The sequence below is a fragment of the Cibotium barometz genome, chromosome 8 (assembly GCF_041138505.1).
Source record: "Cibotium barometz isolate CiBa-2024 chromosome 8, ASM4113850v1, whole genome shotgun sequence".
NCBI classification, from domain to species: domain Eukaryota; kingdom Viridiplantae; phylum Streptophyta; class Polypodiopsida; order Cyatheales; family Cibotiaceae; genus Cibotium; species Cibotium barometz.
Window position 1 is genome coordinate 23346040 of NC_141053.1, and position 19275 is coordinate 23365314.

The following is a 19275-nucleotide window of genomic DNA, read 5'->3' on the forward strand; positions in this document are numbered from 1 at the left end:
TTTATAACAATGAAATATATTCAAAAATAAATCATGCATATGAGATGATAGAAATGTCATCAATTTAGAACATACAGTGACAGATTGGTTAGGGTTCGTCGATCTCATCTTCAATAAGATCCATCCTTGCCAAACGATCAACATCAATATCCATTTGATCAATTTGTAAGGCTACGATTAAATTTATTCCACTATCGATATTCTGTACTCCATTGATAATGGTATCAATGTCCTGATCATCCTCATCAACATCACCATCATCCTCAATGGTAGGGTCATTCTCATGATCATGAGAAATGGCATGCTCATCCTCATTATCATGATCATCTCTTATTTCTTGATCATCGATCACAACATCTTCATTGGCATGTTCGACATCATCTTCATTGCGGCTTGTTACATCCTCCATATGCTCCATATGAGTGAATGTATTATACATCACTTTGGAACGTGGTGGAATAGGGATGACGTACCACCATTTAATGTCATGCACCATTGGTAGATAGATAACCTACTCAAATACACATAGTACAGTAATTAATTAGCATATCAAAAGTCAAGGGGTACGCGAGCTTAGATATATATGTACATGAAACACATTAGTAAAAAAATGCATACCTGCTCACATTGTTGTGGCAATACGAGCCTATCTTTCTTTGTTTGCCAAAACTTTGTAGAGTCAATAGTTACATAGCCACTTGCATGGCGTTTTATCGTTGCATTAGGCCTTTTTTCCACCACGTTTATTTTCCATTTGACATCCAAAACATACACAAAGAAGCGACGAAAGTCAAGCCTAAATATGTCTTGGATTGTGCCACAATAATCATCCATTTTTCCATTAGCTCCCTCAAAGCTACTAATGACACCGCAATCTTGTGTATTTCTCTTTTCATCAATTCTTTGTGTTCGAAAATGCTTGCCTTCACACCATATAGCATTGAACATAGTGCACTGGACCAAAATAGAAGCAATATTTGTGTAAGCAATGTGAATAAATATTAAAAGCAAATCACTTACAACTAATGCAAAACATTAGTTCTATGTATCTTTAACATGCATCCTCGTGCATACTCCCATTCTTCCGCCGTGATATGCAGCCCCTCGTCGCTCTCTGCTCTCTCCATTTCCTCATGCAACCAATCAACATGGATATCATTCGGAAGTATTGCTAGATGCTTAGGGTACGCCTTCCGAGAGCCATGTTGCCTCCGAAGAAAGAGAGCTCTTTCTGCTTGCCTTTTTGTCTTTGCATCCTCATATCTTGTAACCCATCTGCTCATCACATCACTATTAAGGATACAAGTGAAATTGAGATCATCAATCAATGTTCTGTCAATTACTTTACTCTGTCCTTTTCCTTGAGGCACAATAGAGGTTATCCTCAAGTCCTCTTCATTGCTCCATAGTCGTGGCAAAAGAGCTGTCCACCTGACCAAGAAATTCTGAAATATATACAAGAGACTCTTGTATCAACCAACCCTCGGCCATGCTTCCTTCAGGCCTTACACTTTGCCTCATAAAGTCTTTTAAGGTCTTCATGAAGCGCTCTAGGAAGAACATCCAACGTGCATGCACAGTACCACATACAGCGATTTCGTCCACTAAATGCACAATGAGATGTAGTTGACTTGTGAGAATGGTTCGTGGAAAAGTCTCCTCTACCAAACAAACCACCTCCACTGCCATAACACGCGCATCATCCAACGTGGCTGGATCAATTGCTTTGGAACTAACATATCTGAAAAATAAATAAACAGTATGTTATACCTCATGCACGTTCATTTTGCAAGGTATAATGAAGGGTGAACTGACATGGGTTTTACATACCTCACAAGCTCGCCCATCTTATAAATACATTTTTTCAAACTCTTATTTGCACAATGGTCGATGCTAGTAGGTAGTATGAACTGCGCACATAAGAGCACATGTATGTATGGTTTATGGCATTACAAAATTTAATTTCAATGTACAAGACTTGGAAAACACTTACTTGAAGCATCTTGTGCCAATCATGGGACTTCAACCCATATAGTTGCTCAACGCCTCTTTTCTTAGTGGTTGTAAAGGCTCCCTTCAATGATCTCATGCATCCAGTGGGAGTACGCAAAGTGGTGATGGCCTGCTTTACCTGCTTCTCCTCTTTCTTTGATATAATCCATGGTGCAGGCGGAAGACGAACGTGCCCACCCACCTCTCGTGGGTGGCCAAGCTTGACGCATACGTCCTGCGACCCGCAAGTCCTCACGTACGCTAACATTGTCTCATTTACCAATAATATGTTCCCAAATACCAGATCCCACATTCTTAAAGATGTGCATGGGATCAAGAAGATGGTTGATCTTAAGATGGGTCCAATATGGCAGCCGAAAAAAAATGGAGTACCTACACAAGGGATTGCTCTATGTGACCTTTAATCCAATTAGAGACTACACAAAACAAGATTGAAAAAACATTACTATACCTGTTCATGCCATCTGGAGGAAGAATAGTTGTAGACTCCCAAATACGCTTCCAATCTTTTGCACGAAGTGTTTGTGGAAGAATGTTACTCTTACTAGCAACATATTTAGGATGATCTGAGGAGAGAAATCGATGATGATTATCGAATATGGTCTTACACAAACCGTCAGCATACTCATGTACTAACGAAGGGCCACAAACAGGACATGCATGTTTACCCGATGTTTTCAAACCTATTAAAATATAAATAAAAGAATAATAAAGTCAATATGTATAATTAATATATATAGCTGGCTCCAATAGTATTAGAGTAGGGAGGTAATTAGAATTCTTACCAGAACAATTGCTGTATCCTGGAAAGTCATGCATTGTCCACATCAACACTGCTTTTAAGTCGAAGTGTCGAGAAGAGGGAGGCCTGCTAATGTCCACCACCGCAACACCTCTCCATAGTTCCTCCAACTCATCAATCAACGGTTCAAGATAAACATCCATATGCTTGACTTTATGTTTCCCTGGAATTAGAAGAGATAACATAAGATGTCCCTTCTTGATCGCCATTGATGGTGGAAGGTTGTAATTCACCAACACAACTGGCCACACGCTGTATGCGGTGCTTTTGAAACCAAATGGATTCACTCCATCCATACCTAGGCCAAGTCTCAAGCTTCTGGGCTCTGTTTTAAAGCTGGGCCACTCATCTTCAATATGCTTCCAAGCAGGAGTGTCTGCGGGAATTCTCCACATGCCATCATCCGATCGATGTGAGGCATGCCATGACATGAGCTCTGCTATGGATTTGCACTTGAACATGTGTTTGATGCGAGGAATTATAGGAAAGTGTCGCAAGACTTTACGAGGTACATCAAAACTCTTCATATCTATTCTATACCTTGCTTCACCACAAGTGGGACAATGTCGAGCCTCCTTATGCGTCCCACGAAAGAGTGCAATCATTGACGCATGCATGTATGCGATCATAATCCAATCCTCCAAGAGATGTCACATAGCACCTCGCTATGTCTCTTGAGGTGGGTAGTCTATTTCCCTTTGGAAGCATGTTTGATAATAGCCTGCATTCAATATCATCAATTATAATTAGTCTTAAATCCTAAACCTTAAACCACTAATTCAAATTTGTAAGTTAGAATGCTTACTTCAATAATGCGTCAAGACTTGCATTGCTCCATCCATAAACTGTTTGTATATTGAGTAGTTCAAGTGAAGCACGTAAAACAGAGAATGTGCACCCTTCAAAGACCGGTGTCGATGAAGCCTTGTAAAGATGCTCTTGTTCCATATCATCGTCGTCCATACCTTTGGGATCATCCTTAAAAAGATTCCGCACCATATCATCAAGCACTTCCTCTTCCACAACTTCGTGGGGTGCAGGGCTATTGTAATCCCTTTCTCACTCATCTCTGACAATAGATCCCGAAGCTCCAGCATCATCTCGTCGACGCTTTGCGTGCTCTCATCGCGCGTAGGGCACCATGTTAGGGTGTGGTACTGCATCCTGCTTCAATTAGAGTTTATATATTACAACTCTATTAATTTAATTTGGATACCATGAGTCATTTGAATACCATCAATTTACATCTACTCACCTCTAAACCTGTTTGATTCCATTCTCCATACATGGAGATGTGATTCAAGGTAATTTGACGTGCTCGTACAATGCATCCTTGACATCGATTACACATACATTTGATCCGTTTTCCCAACCACACATCACGATTACGATGATGCATTGTCTCATCTTCCCCAGAACTGCTTGAAGAGGTTGATGACAACCTATGTACAAACCAGAAAACACAAAATCATAATATGTTTTTAATGAAAGTATAAAAATCGCGTGTATTGACGCGGCTATTTCCTAAAAATTACGTGTATTAACGCGGCTATTTCCTAAAAATCGTGTGTATTAACGTGGGTAATTCCTGCAAAACGCGTGTATAAACGCAGCTAAATTATCATACACGCGAACATACACGCGTTTATAAACGCGACGGTCTGTTTAAACTAAAAATAGCCCGCCTTCCCCAAATAAAGATTTTGAACTAACATATCAACACTGCTTTCGTTTTCGCCTCTTCCAATAGAAACGAAACCTAAGTGCAAGGAGGGAGCAGAGAAGGAGCACACACGGGAGGAAACCGAGCAAGAAAGAAGATTCACTTTTTCAGAGGTGAGTCAGTTTGTCCTTTGCCTTGTCTCCTTCCTCAGATTTGTTTATGCTATTTTCTCTTTGCTTTTTGGGTTTGTCTCCGTCCTTTTGCTTCTGTGCACACGATTTTGGGTGAACGATTCTGACAAGGGCGATAGTGGTCCTTTTATAAGGACACTTTGTCGGAGGTCGGTCCCTTTCAAAAAAAATTTTGCGTAGGTCGCGTGTAGAAACGCGTGTAAAAGCGCGTGTATCCTGTCTGCAGAGTCTGTTCACGCGGATATACATGCATTTCTGGACGGGTGTATACACGCATTTTTTGACGGGTGTATACACGCGTTTCTGGGACGGGTGTATACACAAGACTGCATTTCCTGTTTCTATGGTTTGCAGGCTGATAGGTGACTTGAATGATGATATTTGTGTGAGTCAAGAGACAGCCCATGATGTACATGAAGATTATTTTTGCAGGTTCTTTATGGATATTCCAGGTTCTTCATTCGATCCATTTACGTACAGCAATTGGCTGATGGAGATGCTAAATCATTTTGGGCGCCATCCTGGTCGAGTTGAGCTTACAGAGTATATGTATGCCCATCCCCCTCCTTCCTTGCCTAGTGTCTATACCCCTACCGCGAGTATCCAGGGCACTCCAGTGCCGTCTATGCCTACGAGTCCGACGAGACGGCATGCAGCTTCTCCTCTTCCACGTCCACCGAGGAGACATACCTCGTCCCCAGACACACTCACGCACACCCTCCCAGCCACCATCACGTGCTCCCTCAGAGCCACCGTCACGTCAGGGCTCACAGCCACCATCACGTAGACAATCCCCCAGTCGTGACTCCACCCGCAGCAGTAGGAAGAGTGTGAGTGGAGGATGCGGCGGGTGCTTTGGTGGGGGAGGTGGGGGAGGTGGGGGAGGTAGTAGGGCACGCAATGAGAGAGGAGATAGAGGGAGAAGAGCTAGAGGAGATAGTTCGGAAGAGGAGGAGATGAGAGAGGTGGAGAGAGTGATCTGCTATGATGTGACGGATAGGGGCGGGATAGTGATGGGGATGCGAGGGGGAGGGAGGTAATGGAGTACATGCGTGGGGTAGTATCAAACTCGTATAGAAATTGTTTTATTAAATTTAAAGATCAAAATAGCCGATTAGTTGGGGAGGTGATAGAGGTTGTACATAGTCGGTACCCCAATCCCCCACATGCTACATTCTTGGATGTATGGGGAAGGACGCGAATAAGGGAGATCTTAAGTAATAAAAGATCTCACCTTAAAAAACTCGCGTACGATGACCGGCTAAATGTAGCTGCGGGTGGCTATCCTACCGAGAAACCTGCCACTGCGCACAAACGCGAGTGGAAGGAGGCAAAGAAACGAGCAGAGGGTGGCGTGAAGAGCAGGCAGCATGTGGAGGTAGGACGGATCCAGATGGAGACCATTGGATCTTCGCATTTCAGATCTGGCAGCATCGAGTCATGGGAGGTAGAGTTCGTAAGTATCTTGCCACTTTATTTGATTTTTTACTTAATTCATTGATTCTATGATTGTTTTAATCTTACAAATTGTGTTGATTATGATACAGCGACGGGTTACGGGGAGGAAGCCCACAACCCACGATACTGCGTTTGCTCGTCGGCATAGCAGACGTGACACGTGGGCCATCTTCAGAGCCGAGGGACGTATTATGGACACGCAGTTTGAGATGGCCATGAGACCATACGGTCGACAGGTACTTGAAAATTCTAAACGAATGATTTTGGTTTATTGAATTACATATATATATACTTATATACTATATATTACTTGAACAGGCACAAGCTGCTGATGATCCACTCGCCGCCACTGTAGAGGGTGGACGTGAGCACTACTCATCGGACATTCCGACCAATGTGAGCTCATCTGAGCATGGAGGGAGCACCAAGTCATCATCTGGGTTTGAGTAGTACTCAGACTTATAGTATCACATTCCATATTGAGGATGTGGTTGTATATATTTTTTTGTAAATTGAAGCCATGGGCTACTTCGAGATATGGACTCCCTTGTATATATGTGTGAAATTTTGATAGTAATATTGAATCGTGAATCGATAGTATTACATTCATGTCTGTCTTGAATCGTGTATTGACAATGTATGCATTCATGTCGTTCTTGTCTTAATCTCCCTCGTGCATATGTTCTTCGTGGATAATCTAATGCACAAAAAAAAAAAATCTAGAGAGTGTTATTGGGTGCTGGAATGCTGGAACAGTATTCAGGCACCAAATAGCACTCTCTGGATTTTTTTTTTTGCTCTCTGTTCGCGTGTATAAACTCGTCAGAACTGCTAAAAATCACGTGTATATACGTAGGTAATCTGTAAAACACGCGTGTATAAACGCGTCAAAACTGAGAAATACGCGTGTATAAGCGCATCTAAATTAACAAAACGTTGTCGTGACATGGGCGGTATCGCTGGGAAAGTGCGAGACTTCTGGCTGTGAGAGTAGCTTCCGAAATCCCAGCAAGGAAACAAAACATATAACTCTTCAAGGAGCATAAGACATCACCATTGTTGTTGACATGTACTTGTGCCAATTCACTTCAACTTATCCCCACATTCAGCTTGATGATTGCACATAAATTGTGTGTCAAGAGCATGGCCAGATCAAGCATAGATCTTCTGACTCTTTTTCCAAATGCCTCAAACCAATCAGATGTAGGCATAACACAATCTACAAATGTTTTTCATATACATGTGACCATTCACATCACATTTCTCATATATTCCCGACTCCATCATTTCAAGGTATCTCTTGATTTCATGAATACCTGCCTTACAGATTCCAGCAAATCACAAAGCAAAAGATAGCATATGGCATATATATACATCATCATATGATTTCCAAAACCATCACAACAAATAACATTATCCCATGGCTTGATGGCTTGAAAATTGTTGAAGAATATCTCTTGTTGAAGAAAAACGTGGATGCTTGTGACAGAAATTTCAGCTTGAATGTGGATCCTTTGAGCAAGGAGATTAGTCCAAAATAAGCATCATAAACTTATCCAAACATTAAAGAAACCTTACTCCTAGTTTGGCATTTGGCTCCAAAACGTTGCCCTTCCATGAAGAAAAAAAAGATGGTGAAAACTGTACGTGGGCTGCAGAATTCTCCCGCCCCGGCGCTTCGCTCACACAAAAAACCACAACCGCGCAGCCTCTGTTTCTTTCTTGATCGGTCAACCACTGGTATCTCACCATGCTTTTGGTATGCTCTTGTAGATGACCACCATCGCTCCACTCACGTAGACCACCACCTCTCTACTCACAAGGGCCATATCACCAGAGAGTCCAGCCAGTCGTCCTTCACATGAATTCGGCAGCAGTCCCCTTTATTTTTCGAAAGTTTCAAGAAGCGTATCACTAGATGCAGCTTAATTTCCTCTGTAATTCGAACTCCTACAAGGCTTGAACAGAAGTTGACTTCAAAAAACAAGGTATTCTGCAATAATCCAAACTCTGGTTTTTCTTCCCCCTCGTTTCTGCCTATCTCCCCTCATCTCTGCGTTTCTCATTTCCCCCCCCCCCGTTTCTTTCCCGCCCGATGTAAAGCTCTCTATCCCAATAGCCACCTTGTTGAAACTCCTCAAGGCCAAGCTTTGCAATCCCGACGGCCACAACCCGCACATTGTTTGCCTCCAAAGTGGGGAGAATCTTCTGCAGCTCCAAGGCATTAGCTGTGCATAGCTTGCACCCAAATCTCTGAAAAATGTGGATAACAGCGGTCTGATTCTCCCAAAAAGAGCCCACTTTCACAAACTTAGCTTCTGAAGCACCCTGCACCATTTCTAGCTCAATGTCTTTTATAGCATCGGCAACAGTAGTTGAACCCTTTTGCGAAGCCATATCTGTGAGAGAGAGAGAGGGTGTGTGAGATGGAAAAGGCGAGCAGCAAATGCAGCAACTAGTAAAAGTACTAAGTTTGAACTCCTTCCTGACTTGAAATCTTCTGGCACCAAACCTTCTAGTAGCATCAGTTGAAAAAAAATCCAAAGCATACTGATTATATCGATTCTGAGCAAGCACAGAAATCATGGCATTCCAAGACACAATATCTCAAAAGGGCATTCTTTCAAAGCCAATCCTTACATCATACATACTCTCATATTTCCATACATGTTGAGAAGGGTGTTCCCTACTACAAGGTCTACCATAAGCATAAAACTCTATAATTTACACCACACTTATGTACAGAGGCTTTGAGACCTGGCTCAGTCTTAGCTCGTCTTATTGAACCTCATTTACAATATGAACATATGTACTTAGGCATCATATAATGACTCAAGTCATGGCACTTAATCCCATGCATCTGGATTTGCATTTAATGGCCTCATATGCATGGTTTCACACCATCGACGTGCCATGGCACGACATCCACCCCCTCTAAACCTGCACATCCTCTGGTATGTGCCAAACCATCATCAAGATCCACATATATTTGGATGTCATCATCACCTTCTACATTATCAGGGAGATCATCCTCTTCCTCTTCAACCATATCGATACTATCACTGTCAAGCCTTTCATCTTGAGTCTCCTGTGAATCAAAAGGATCACTGTCATGCCTTCTTTTAAACATCTTGATCCTTTTGCCTGCTACAAGATTCTTTATCTCTGTTCCATCAAGCTCACACAGGGTATACGTGGCATTTCCATGCACATGCTTGACAATGTAAGGGCCAAACCATCTTTTTGCAAACTTTCTTTGAACAGTGAACTGGTTGTCAAGGCTACTATCATACATTAGGACCCAATCACCTTCTTCAATAGGTTTTGGCCGGAGTCTGTGTCTTCTATCAAATCTTTCTTTATTTTTCAATCTTGTATCTTTCAAACGAGCTTTAGCAAGCTCTACATCTTAAGGCCTCCTCTCCAGCCGCCTTATTCGCAATGCAAGGAGGTCTTCCCTGTTCAATCCTTCCACCCAGGGTAATACATTCCAAGTTGGAACTACTTCAACTGGCATTACTGGCTTCTGACCATACATTAATTCTGCAGGCATGTATCCTGTCACTGAGCTATGAGTTGTACGGTCAGCCCACAAAGCATATGGTAGCAGCCTTGGCCACTCTCGCATTCTTTCTCTGCATGCCTTAGCCAAAGCTTTAATGATTGGAGGATGTCCTCGCTCACTTTTACCATTGCCCTCAGGGTTGTAAGCACATGTTAGGGCCAGTTTGATGCCAATTCTAGAGAAGAATTCCCTTGCTTCTTCAACATCTAGCTCACCCCTATCAGCTGTTATTTTTCCAACACAACCATACCGGCAAATCACATCTTCCAAGAGAAATTTGCATACTGTTTCCGTACTCTTTGTTCAAAGAGCACGCCCTTCCACCTGATTTGTCAAATCTTCTCTTGCAAGTATGTACCACATCTGCCAAATTCCCAAAGGCATTGTAACTAGATCCACTACCCATTTGTAGTGCATGGCAGGTGGGTAGGTTGGTTGCAGGCCATCACGATGTCGCACATTCGAGTACATTTGACATACCATGCATGTTTCCACATATTGGGATACATCCTTGTACATTCCTTTCCACCAATATCTTTCCTTTATTTTGGTAAAGGTGGCCCACACACTTCGATGTCTAGCCCAGAGACTCTCATGGAATTCTTTCACGAGCTTCCCTTGAGTCTCTTTATCACATATGACTCTCTGTGGCATAGCATTCCTCTGCTTAGGATCCTTCCACAAGTACCCATCCTTTAGAAAATACCCATATGCTTTTCTGCGGATCCTCTTAAATTCTGAGTCAGACCAATTTTCATGTCTTGTCAAAGTACTCAAGTATTGACCAATAAGCAACCAATCTCCTTCATACATTTCCTCAGTAAAAGACTCAAGTGCATTTGATAAGCAAGTATGGTCCCCTTTTGCATATGCAGTAGTATAGAATTTTGTACCTACATCATCAGTGTCACTAATCATCCCTTCTTCATCTTCATACGTGGCTCTTGATAACATATCTGCAACTGGGTTATCTTTTCCTACAATATGCTCAAACTTAGGATTTAGTGACTTGATATAGGCAATCCACCTAAGCATAGCGATATCTGGAGTGGTACAGCTTGCAATCATCCCAAGGAGTGGCAAGCAGTCAGTTTCCACAAGTACAGATGCCCCAATAAGATATTCTTTTTCACATTTTAGAGCAGTGACTATTCCCCATAACTCCCTCTTGATCTGCGGATATTTTTGCTGACGAATGCTTAATACCTTTGCTCCAAATCTGATTACATACCTGTGATCATCCTCATCATCTTGTCCTACTACCCATCCTATCCCAGGAGGACCAGTATCTACTGTAACAATTACAGGCCTGCCACACTCATAATCTGCCTTCCTTAGAGTAGGTGATGATTGGAGCAGATATTTCAGCTTCCGCATAGCTTTAATATGTACTGCACTCCACAAAAATTTTTGATTTTTCCTCAAAAGTTGATAAAGAGGATCTGCTACATGTGCATAATGTGGTATCCATATAACATAAAAGACACATGCACCAAGAAATCTCCTTAGCTCTGTAACATTAATGCATATCTCTTTCATTCTTTGTATTGCATCTATCTTGGCTGGACAAGGTCAGCGTCCACTAGTACTACAAAGATGCCCCACTATTAGCACTTCACCAACCCGAAACACTGATTTCAATCCAGATAAAGTAAGATTCACCTCTTCAAGCCTGGATAGAATCATATCACAATCTTCTATATGATTCGCCACAAACTTGCGGCACCCCTTCGAATCCAAATCCCCATCTTTATCTTTCTCATCATAGCCTTTTATTGGCACATCATCCAGAAAAGGCATAGTTATTTGTGGTATGAAGTCTCGCAAGACTTTATTCATTCCATTCATCATGTGCGCCACTGAGTTGGTGGCTCCCTATGGTAAGGTGCACATCCTTACCAATCCCAAAGGAGTTTTCATTGTGGTCAAGTCCCTGCTTTGCATATCCAGCTGGAACTGATCATATCTCGAATACAGATCACCCATAGAGTATATAGCTTTCCCTGCAAATGCTTCTGCAAACTCGTCCACAATCGAACCTGCTCCCACATTCCTGATTGTGACCTTGTTTATAGGCTGCATGTCTTAAATGAAGCGCAATGTTCCATTTTTCTTTGGCACGGTAAACCATCTGTTGGAGTATGGAGCGCATGATGGCTCCAAAATTCCCATCCTGATCTTTTCTTTTAGTAATTCCATCAGCTTTGGCAAGAGAGCCTTTGGTACTGGAATCGGCCGCCGCCGCAGGTTCCAGGGCACATGTGGAACAGTGCAGATCACCATTGGCGCTGTTACACTTGGATCAACACAGCCTATCTCATGCGGCTGAGAAGCAAAGGCTTTCCCATGTTTTACAAGCATCTCCTCAAAGCATTCCCTTTCAACTGACAACAGAAAATCCTTTTCACCAATCTTCAGCTCTTTTAGGGTTTCCTGTGTAAACTTATGCCCAATTTTCTTCGGATCTCTAAGATTCGGTTGCATAGAGGCTTCATCTATTTTCTCCTTGCTTCCTGGTGGCAAGGGCAAGGCAACTGGTTTCACCTTCTTTGCAACCGTTTTGTACTTTGTATCAACATGAGCATCCATCTCACAATTCATGTTTTTACATTTCATCCCCTCAAATTCCCGGATTATATCATACATCCCCACAGATGACACCTCTATCATGTCATTTCCACCCTGTAAGCATGTTCTTTCCATAGCAAAAATCACATCCATAGTATCCACAAATGACACCTCATCAAGCACCCCTGAAATAAACTCATTCTTCTCCAAAAGACCACACTGCTCAAGACTTTTTTGTTCATTTTGTACATGTCGACGCATGTCACGCTTCAAATCCTTGCTTTTTACAAAGACTAGTGACCCATAGCTAGAAAATCCCTGAAAATTTGCTTAAAAGTTATTTACATTGATTGAGTCCTGCGGGAACTCATTTTCCCTTGTAGCATTGGAATCCCGCTTTACAATGGCACCTGGCCAAAATCCCTCATCTCCCTGTAGTTCATGAATTCTCTGTTTATCTTTGGGAGTGACTGTGCTCGAAGAGACTCACGGTTCCTTTCATGGTTAATGCAAACTGTCAAGAACTGAACAGTTTTCTTACCATCTTTACTCCTTATTCTTGCATATGCCGAGCCATCATCCAAAACCTTTGTTTCCATCCTCACAGCTGTAATGTAGGGTTGCCCAAGGATGAGGGGATACGATGACATCTCCTGAACAAAGAAGTTCTGATCATCTTTCACATCCCCTATAGTTACCCTTACATTTGGACATGCTGCATAGAGCTCTCCAAATGAGTTATTAGCTGCTTTAATCATCCACCCATGATCTACATCCATTGGCCACTTACATTTGTTGTAGAGATTTTTAGCCATAAGATTTATTTCAGACCCATGGTCGATTAGAGCGACATACGGCTCTTCCAAGTCACCTATCTTGACAAGGGTTTCAGTGGTGGCCCTTGCCCAATGGCTCCTGGAGTAATGACTCTTTGTAAGAACTTCTTTTTCATCATCCTCTTCCACAAAGCGCACTTGTTGTGCCCCTTCAGCAGAGTGATTACATTCCACCACATTCTCTCTCTCTTCCTTTTGTTGTACCTGTACTCCATGAGTCTTGGAAGTGCTTGTCTCCCCTTGTGATGGAATAGATTCAATTATGGACTGCCTTTTCCTTCGTATAATATCAATTATCTCATCATGGAATTCTTTCTTTGCAATCCCCAAGACTTCCCCTAGTGTAAATTCCACCCTACTGTTTAGAATCCTCTCTTCAAGCACCTTTTTGAGGTCTGTTGCAGCTTCAATATCAGATTGAAGCTTGTAGAGTGGACTTTTCCCTTTACCCTTCTCCTTCTCATGCTTCATTTTTACTGGCACTTCTTCCATTGATACTTCCTGTGGAGGTGTGCTATGCGGTGAAGGCATATGTGATGGCCCAGGATCCTTCTTTTCACTACCACGAGTAACCCTTTTTGATGGCCCTCCTTCCTCATTTTCCCTCTTACTCTTTTCCTCTACCTGTGCCTCATTATTCTGGCATTTTGCAATGTAGGCATGAACAGATAAAGAATCCACATGCTCTTCCAAGCGAGTCTCAAGACGTATACAGTCACCTGCCTCATGCAAAGCCTGCTTAGACACCTTCTTTGACGCAATTAGTTCCATTGTTGATGGCCAAAAATCTTCATTCTCATAATCTTCATCATTCTCAGATTCCTGCTTTGATTGACCAACCTTTATCCCATAGGTCGCTGCCTCAACCATAGAGATGGCATGTCCAGCAACCATGTCTTCAACCAGCTTTTTCATCCCTCCTTTTCCAAAGTTTGTGCTTAATGGAAGACCAGTCTCAGTAAGGTGGATTTTCCCATCTTTGAAAAACACAAGTTGATTTCTGAGGGCTTCTTTATAGCTAGCACAGTCTTTCTTTGCATGTTCTGGGTCATCACACCATATACATCTGAATGTAAACCCTTCTTTGCTTTGAGGCCTTTACATAGAAGCCTGCCCTAATGGTAGCCCTTTTTCCTCAATCCTGGACATCTTCAATTTTAGGTCTCGCATGCCCTTAATAAGCTCATCCATCGGCCCTTCTACCTTTGGGATTATAGCAGCTGGTTTTGGTAGGTTCTCAGGGTTAACAGCAGTTATAGGAGTTGCCGAGCTCATCACCATTTTATCCCTCCTTCGCTGCCGCTTTGCTAACATGGTGACCGCATCCTCGACATCATTCCAATCACTCTTTAGTCCCTGCTCTGTATCCTTATCCTCAAGGAGAATTTCCAGTTTTTCTTGGAGATCTTTCCCAGCTGCTTGTAAGAAGAGCTCTGTTTTTTCCCTGTCCAAAGTTGTGCGCTCAATCCTTGACAGCTGGGCATAGTGCTTCTCGAACTCTCTTAGCAACTCTGTGGCAGAAATTCCCATTTTGGGTTTTGTGACCCATTCCAAGAAAGTTCGTTTGGTCACCCGCTCGGAATCCTCCATGAAATATTCATCCTTTAAAGCAAGCTTGAACTCCTCCCAATTTCTGCCACCATGTGCTGCCTGTAATCCTCTTATGCGCTCTCTTATTTCAGGAACACATACCAGCTCAAAGCTTCGAACCATATCCTCCTCAGTCACCCTGTTTAGCTCCATTTCCTTTGTGTAATTGCACAGGTACTTTGTGATGTCCTTACCATCAAATTGATCCACCTTTTTCACAATTGACTGCACTGCTTTGGTCGTGGAAATTTGTCCCCTCTCAGCAGCTTGCTGCTATTGCATATACATAGTAAACATCTGAAACATTTGCATAACTCCGGGGTCAAAATGAACCCCCTGACCCTCAGGATTCTCAGCCATAGCTTCCCTGTGTATTTCACGACACTCTCACCCCAGCAGTTTCATGTCGGGTTCACCAAAAGCTGTCGTGACGTGGGCGGTATCGTTGGGAAAGTGCCAGACTTCTGGCTGTGAGAGTAGCTTTCGAAATCCCAGCAAGGAAACAAAACATATAACTCTTCAAGGAGCATAAGACATCACCATTGTTGTTGACATGTACTTGTGCCAATTCACTTCAATTTATCCCCACATTCAGCTTGATGATTGCACATAAATTGTGTGTCAAGAGCATGGCCAGATCAAGCATAGATCTTCTGACTCTTTTTCCAAATGCCTCAAACCAATCACATGTAGGCATAACACAATCTACAAATGTTTTTCATATACATGTGACCATTCACATCACATTTTTCATATATTCCCAACTCCATCATTTCAAGGTATCTCTTGATTTCATGAATAACTGCCTTACAGATTCCAGCAAATCACAAAGCAAAAGATAGCATATGGCATATATATACATCGTCATATGATTTCCAAAACCATCACAACAAATAACATTATCCCATGGCTTGATGGCTTGAAAATTGTTGAAGAATATCTCTTGTTGAAGAAAAACGTGGATGCTTGTGACAGAAATTTCAGCTTGAATGTGGATCCTTTGAGCAAGGAGATTAGTCCAAAATAAGCATCATAAACTTATCCAAACATTAAAGAAACCTTACTCAAGGTCTAGTTTGGCATTTGGCTCCAAAACCTTGCCCTTCCATGAAGAAAAAAAAGATGGCGAAAACTGTACGTGGGCTGCAGAATTCTCCCGCCTCGGCGCTTCGCTCACACAAAAAACCACAACCGCGCAGCCTCTGTTTCCTTCTTGACCGGTCAACCACTGGTATCTCACCACGCTTTTGGTATGCGCTTGTAGATGACCACCATCGCTCCACTCACGTAGACCACCACCTCTCTACTCACAAGGGCCATATCACCAGAGAGTCCAGCCAGTCGTCCTTCACATGAATTCGGCAGCAGTCCCCTTCATTTTTCGAAAGTTTCAGGAAGCGTATCACTAGATGCAGCTTAATTTCCTCTGTAATTTGAACTCCTACAAGGCTTGAACAGAAGTTGACTTCACAAAACAAGGTATTCTGCAATAATCCAAACTCTGGTTTTTCTCCCCCCTCGTTTCTGCCTATCTCCCCTCATCTCTACGTTTCTCATTTTTCCCCCCCCGCCGTTTCTTTCCCACCACAGAATCGGGCTTCCTTCCCTTTTGCAGCTATAATTTTGAGTTTCCCTTGATTCGAATACACTGCGCCTCCTTTTTTTAGCTTATTAATCGGATATTCCCAATCCTTTATACCTTTGCCACGCAAGCCGCCACCTTGCGTGTTCGTGTCCAGCTGCTGGAAGGAAGTGACATCTTCACCTCATAGCCATGCATCACAACCAGCATCCCTTGCTTCCCATATGTCATTCCGACGATCATCTCCAACATGCACAGCCTCCTCCTCATGCACCCCCAAGAGCTCACAAGCCGCCGAGAAGATAGCTGGGTGGGCTTTTCTGCCCCTACTTCGGCTGAGATGGCCATGGCATCGAACCAATCGTAGCAATGTAAGGCGCCCATGAGAGGCCTTAGCCTTGGCTTTCTTGATAGCATCACAGATATCGTAAAGCATCTTAGCCACACTTAGAATTCCCTTTGACTTAATGCTCAATGCCTGATGTATCTTCTTCGCATTATCGATGTAAAGCTCTCTATCCCAATAGCCACCTTGTTGAAACTCCTCAAGGCCAAGCTTTTCAATCCCGGGGTGGTTGCAGGATCAGGGTGCCCAGTTTTGTCCACTCAGGCACCTTGTAAATAGTAAAAAACAGGCATTTATTTACCTTTAGTGGCCAATCTCTCCTAGCTAACGAAGGAATTTCCTTTCAAGTTATTTTGTTGGAACGTCACATGTAAAGTTGGGAATATAGTTGCATAATCTAATTAAGCATTAGATAGTTAAAAGTTCTCATTTCCTTAGGTACAAGCTCAATGTATACACCATGTCCCAAATTTGGGCTGGTTCCATAAAATGCTAATATCTTTCACATATAAACTCATATGAGATTTCCACTTTGCATCTTATATCTTCACATAATATAGAGCTTAACTTGATTTTTTGAGAAATTTTTAAGCTATTTGTCTATTTTCTTTAAATATTTCAAGGTCTTTACAGTGTTATAATATATGCCACTCTTTGCACCCACAATAACTACCACTTAAAAATGCATAATCTTGTAGATCAAAAGAGTAGTAGATAGTGAGACATTGGTAGAATGTGGTGGTTAGTCAAAATTGCAAATCCAATGGTTTGATTTTTAATGATCTCTTTTCTAAAATTCTTCCAGGCTATCAGAAGGCCTGCAAATACTAATAATCTAATTAGTAAAATTACATTTTTGATGTAAATCATCTAAAAACTATAGGGACTAGTGTACTTGCATTGGTGCATCTATGGAAAAAAAATTAGATCACTCTAAGTATGGAAAGATCATTTTTTAATTATTTTATCATATTTTTGGTTAATTTTGATAAATTGGACTAATTTATACTAATTTAAGTTATATTGGGGTTAAATTTGAGTGTATGTGTATTTTCTATTAGTTTCTTGATCTCGTTTGAAGTACCTTTCTCCCCCAAAGTTGTTGTCCAAGAATTGTCCCAGTCCAGCATAAACTGGACAAAACTGGACACCCTGATCTTGCAACAGCCCCCCGATGGCCACAACCCGCACATTGTTTACCTCCAAAGTGGGGAGAATCTTCTGCAGCTCCAAGGCATTAGCTCTGCATAGCTTGCACCCAAATCTCTGAAAAATGTGGATAACAGCGGTCTGATTCTCCCAAAAAGAGCCCACTTTCACAAACTTAGCTTCTGAAGCACCTTGCACCATTTCTAGCTCAATGTCTTTTATAGCATCGGCAACAGTAGTTGAACCCTTTTGCGAAGCCATATCTGTGAGAGAGAGAGAGGGTGTGTGAGATGGAAAAGGCGAGCAGCAAATGCAACAACTAGTAGAAGTACTAAGTTTGAACTCCTTCCTGACTTGAAATCTTCTGGCACCAAACCTTCTAGTAGCATCAGTTGAAAAAAAAAATCCAAAGCATACTGATTATATCGATTCTGAGCAAGCACAGAAATCATGGCATTCCAAGACACGATATCTCAAAAGGGCATTCTTTCAAAGCCAATCCTTACATCATACATACTCTCATATTTCCATACATGTTGAGAAGGGTGTTCCCTACTACAAGGTCTACCATAAGCATAAAACTCCATAATTTACACCACACTTATGTACAGAGGCTTTGAGACCTGGCTCAGTCTTAGCTCGTCTTATTGGACCTCATTTACAATATGAACATATGTACTTAGGCATCATATAATGACTCAAGTCATGGCACTTAATCCCATGCATCTAGATTTGCATTTAATGGCCTCATATGCATGGTTTCACACCATAGACGTGCCATGGCACGACAACGCGTGTATAGTCGCATGTATCAACGCGTCTAAATGCATCTGAACTGAACAAAACGCGTGTATACACCTGTGTATGAGCGCGTCTGAGCAGCAATATACACGCGCTTTTACACGCATGTCTCTGGCCGCGATGATACACGCGCTGATACATGGGCCCGCTACTTTTTTCCACAAGTCATTTTTAGCGGCTAGGAGCGCGGGTATGAGCCTGATCCCTTGTAGTGTAGGGTGAAATTCCTTGTGCCAATAGGCTATACTTAGGACCCTTTGCTACTTGGGTGTGTGCATTGATGTGTTCAGGAGACCTGCCTCTATAGCCCATCCGAAACACACCATTGTGAGGAGGAAACTACCACCAGCACCATAACACTAGTAGAAAACACCAAATCAAGGCACTAGCATACCCGATTGATGTCCTCCAGTCTTCAGTTGGACACAAGTAGACACTTGAGCACACTTGAAACTCCTCAAACTATATAACTGCCTCTTTTCAACATCCTCCCAGGCTAGCTCTGATCTCCAATGGCCTTGATCTTTCCTTATAACCCTTCAACCAATCTCAGTTAACCACTAACTAACCACTAGTACTCTTATCACCACAGACAAAGACTAGATGTTGACAGAATACATGCTTCCAAATGTTGACACTCACTTCCTTCCAAAATGTGTCCTCCAGCATCATCTAACCTTATACTCATGTCCCCAGGACTTTCTTGCACTC

At 42.3% G+C, this 19275-nt stretch overlaps 2 protein-coding genes across 2 annotated transcripts; both read right to left on the reverse strand.

The window, feature by feature from the left end:
* Positions 1-8164: 8164 nt before the first annotated feature.
* Positions 8165-8524, reverse strand: LOC147636060 (uncharacterized). Its single transcript, XM_086802064.1, has one exon. It carries the CDS (start codon positions 8522-8524, stop codon positions 8165-8167), a length of 360 nt encoding a protein of 119 aa, XP_086658190.1.
* A 7928-nt stretch (positions 8525-16452) lies between these two features.
* Positions 16453-18024, reverse strand: LOC147636061 (uncharacterized). Its single transcript, XM_086802065.1, has 2 exons — positions 17791-18024; positions 16453-16839 (listed from the first exon to the last, which is right to left on the reverse strand). Exons 1-2 carry the CDS (start codon positions 18022-18024, stop codon positions 16453-16455), a joined length of 621 nt encoding a protein of 206 aa, XP_086658191.1.
* Positions 18025-19275: the final 1251 nt, after the last annotated feature.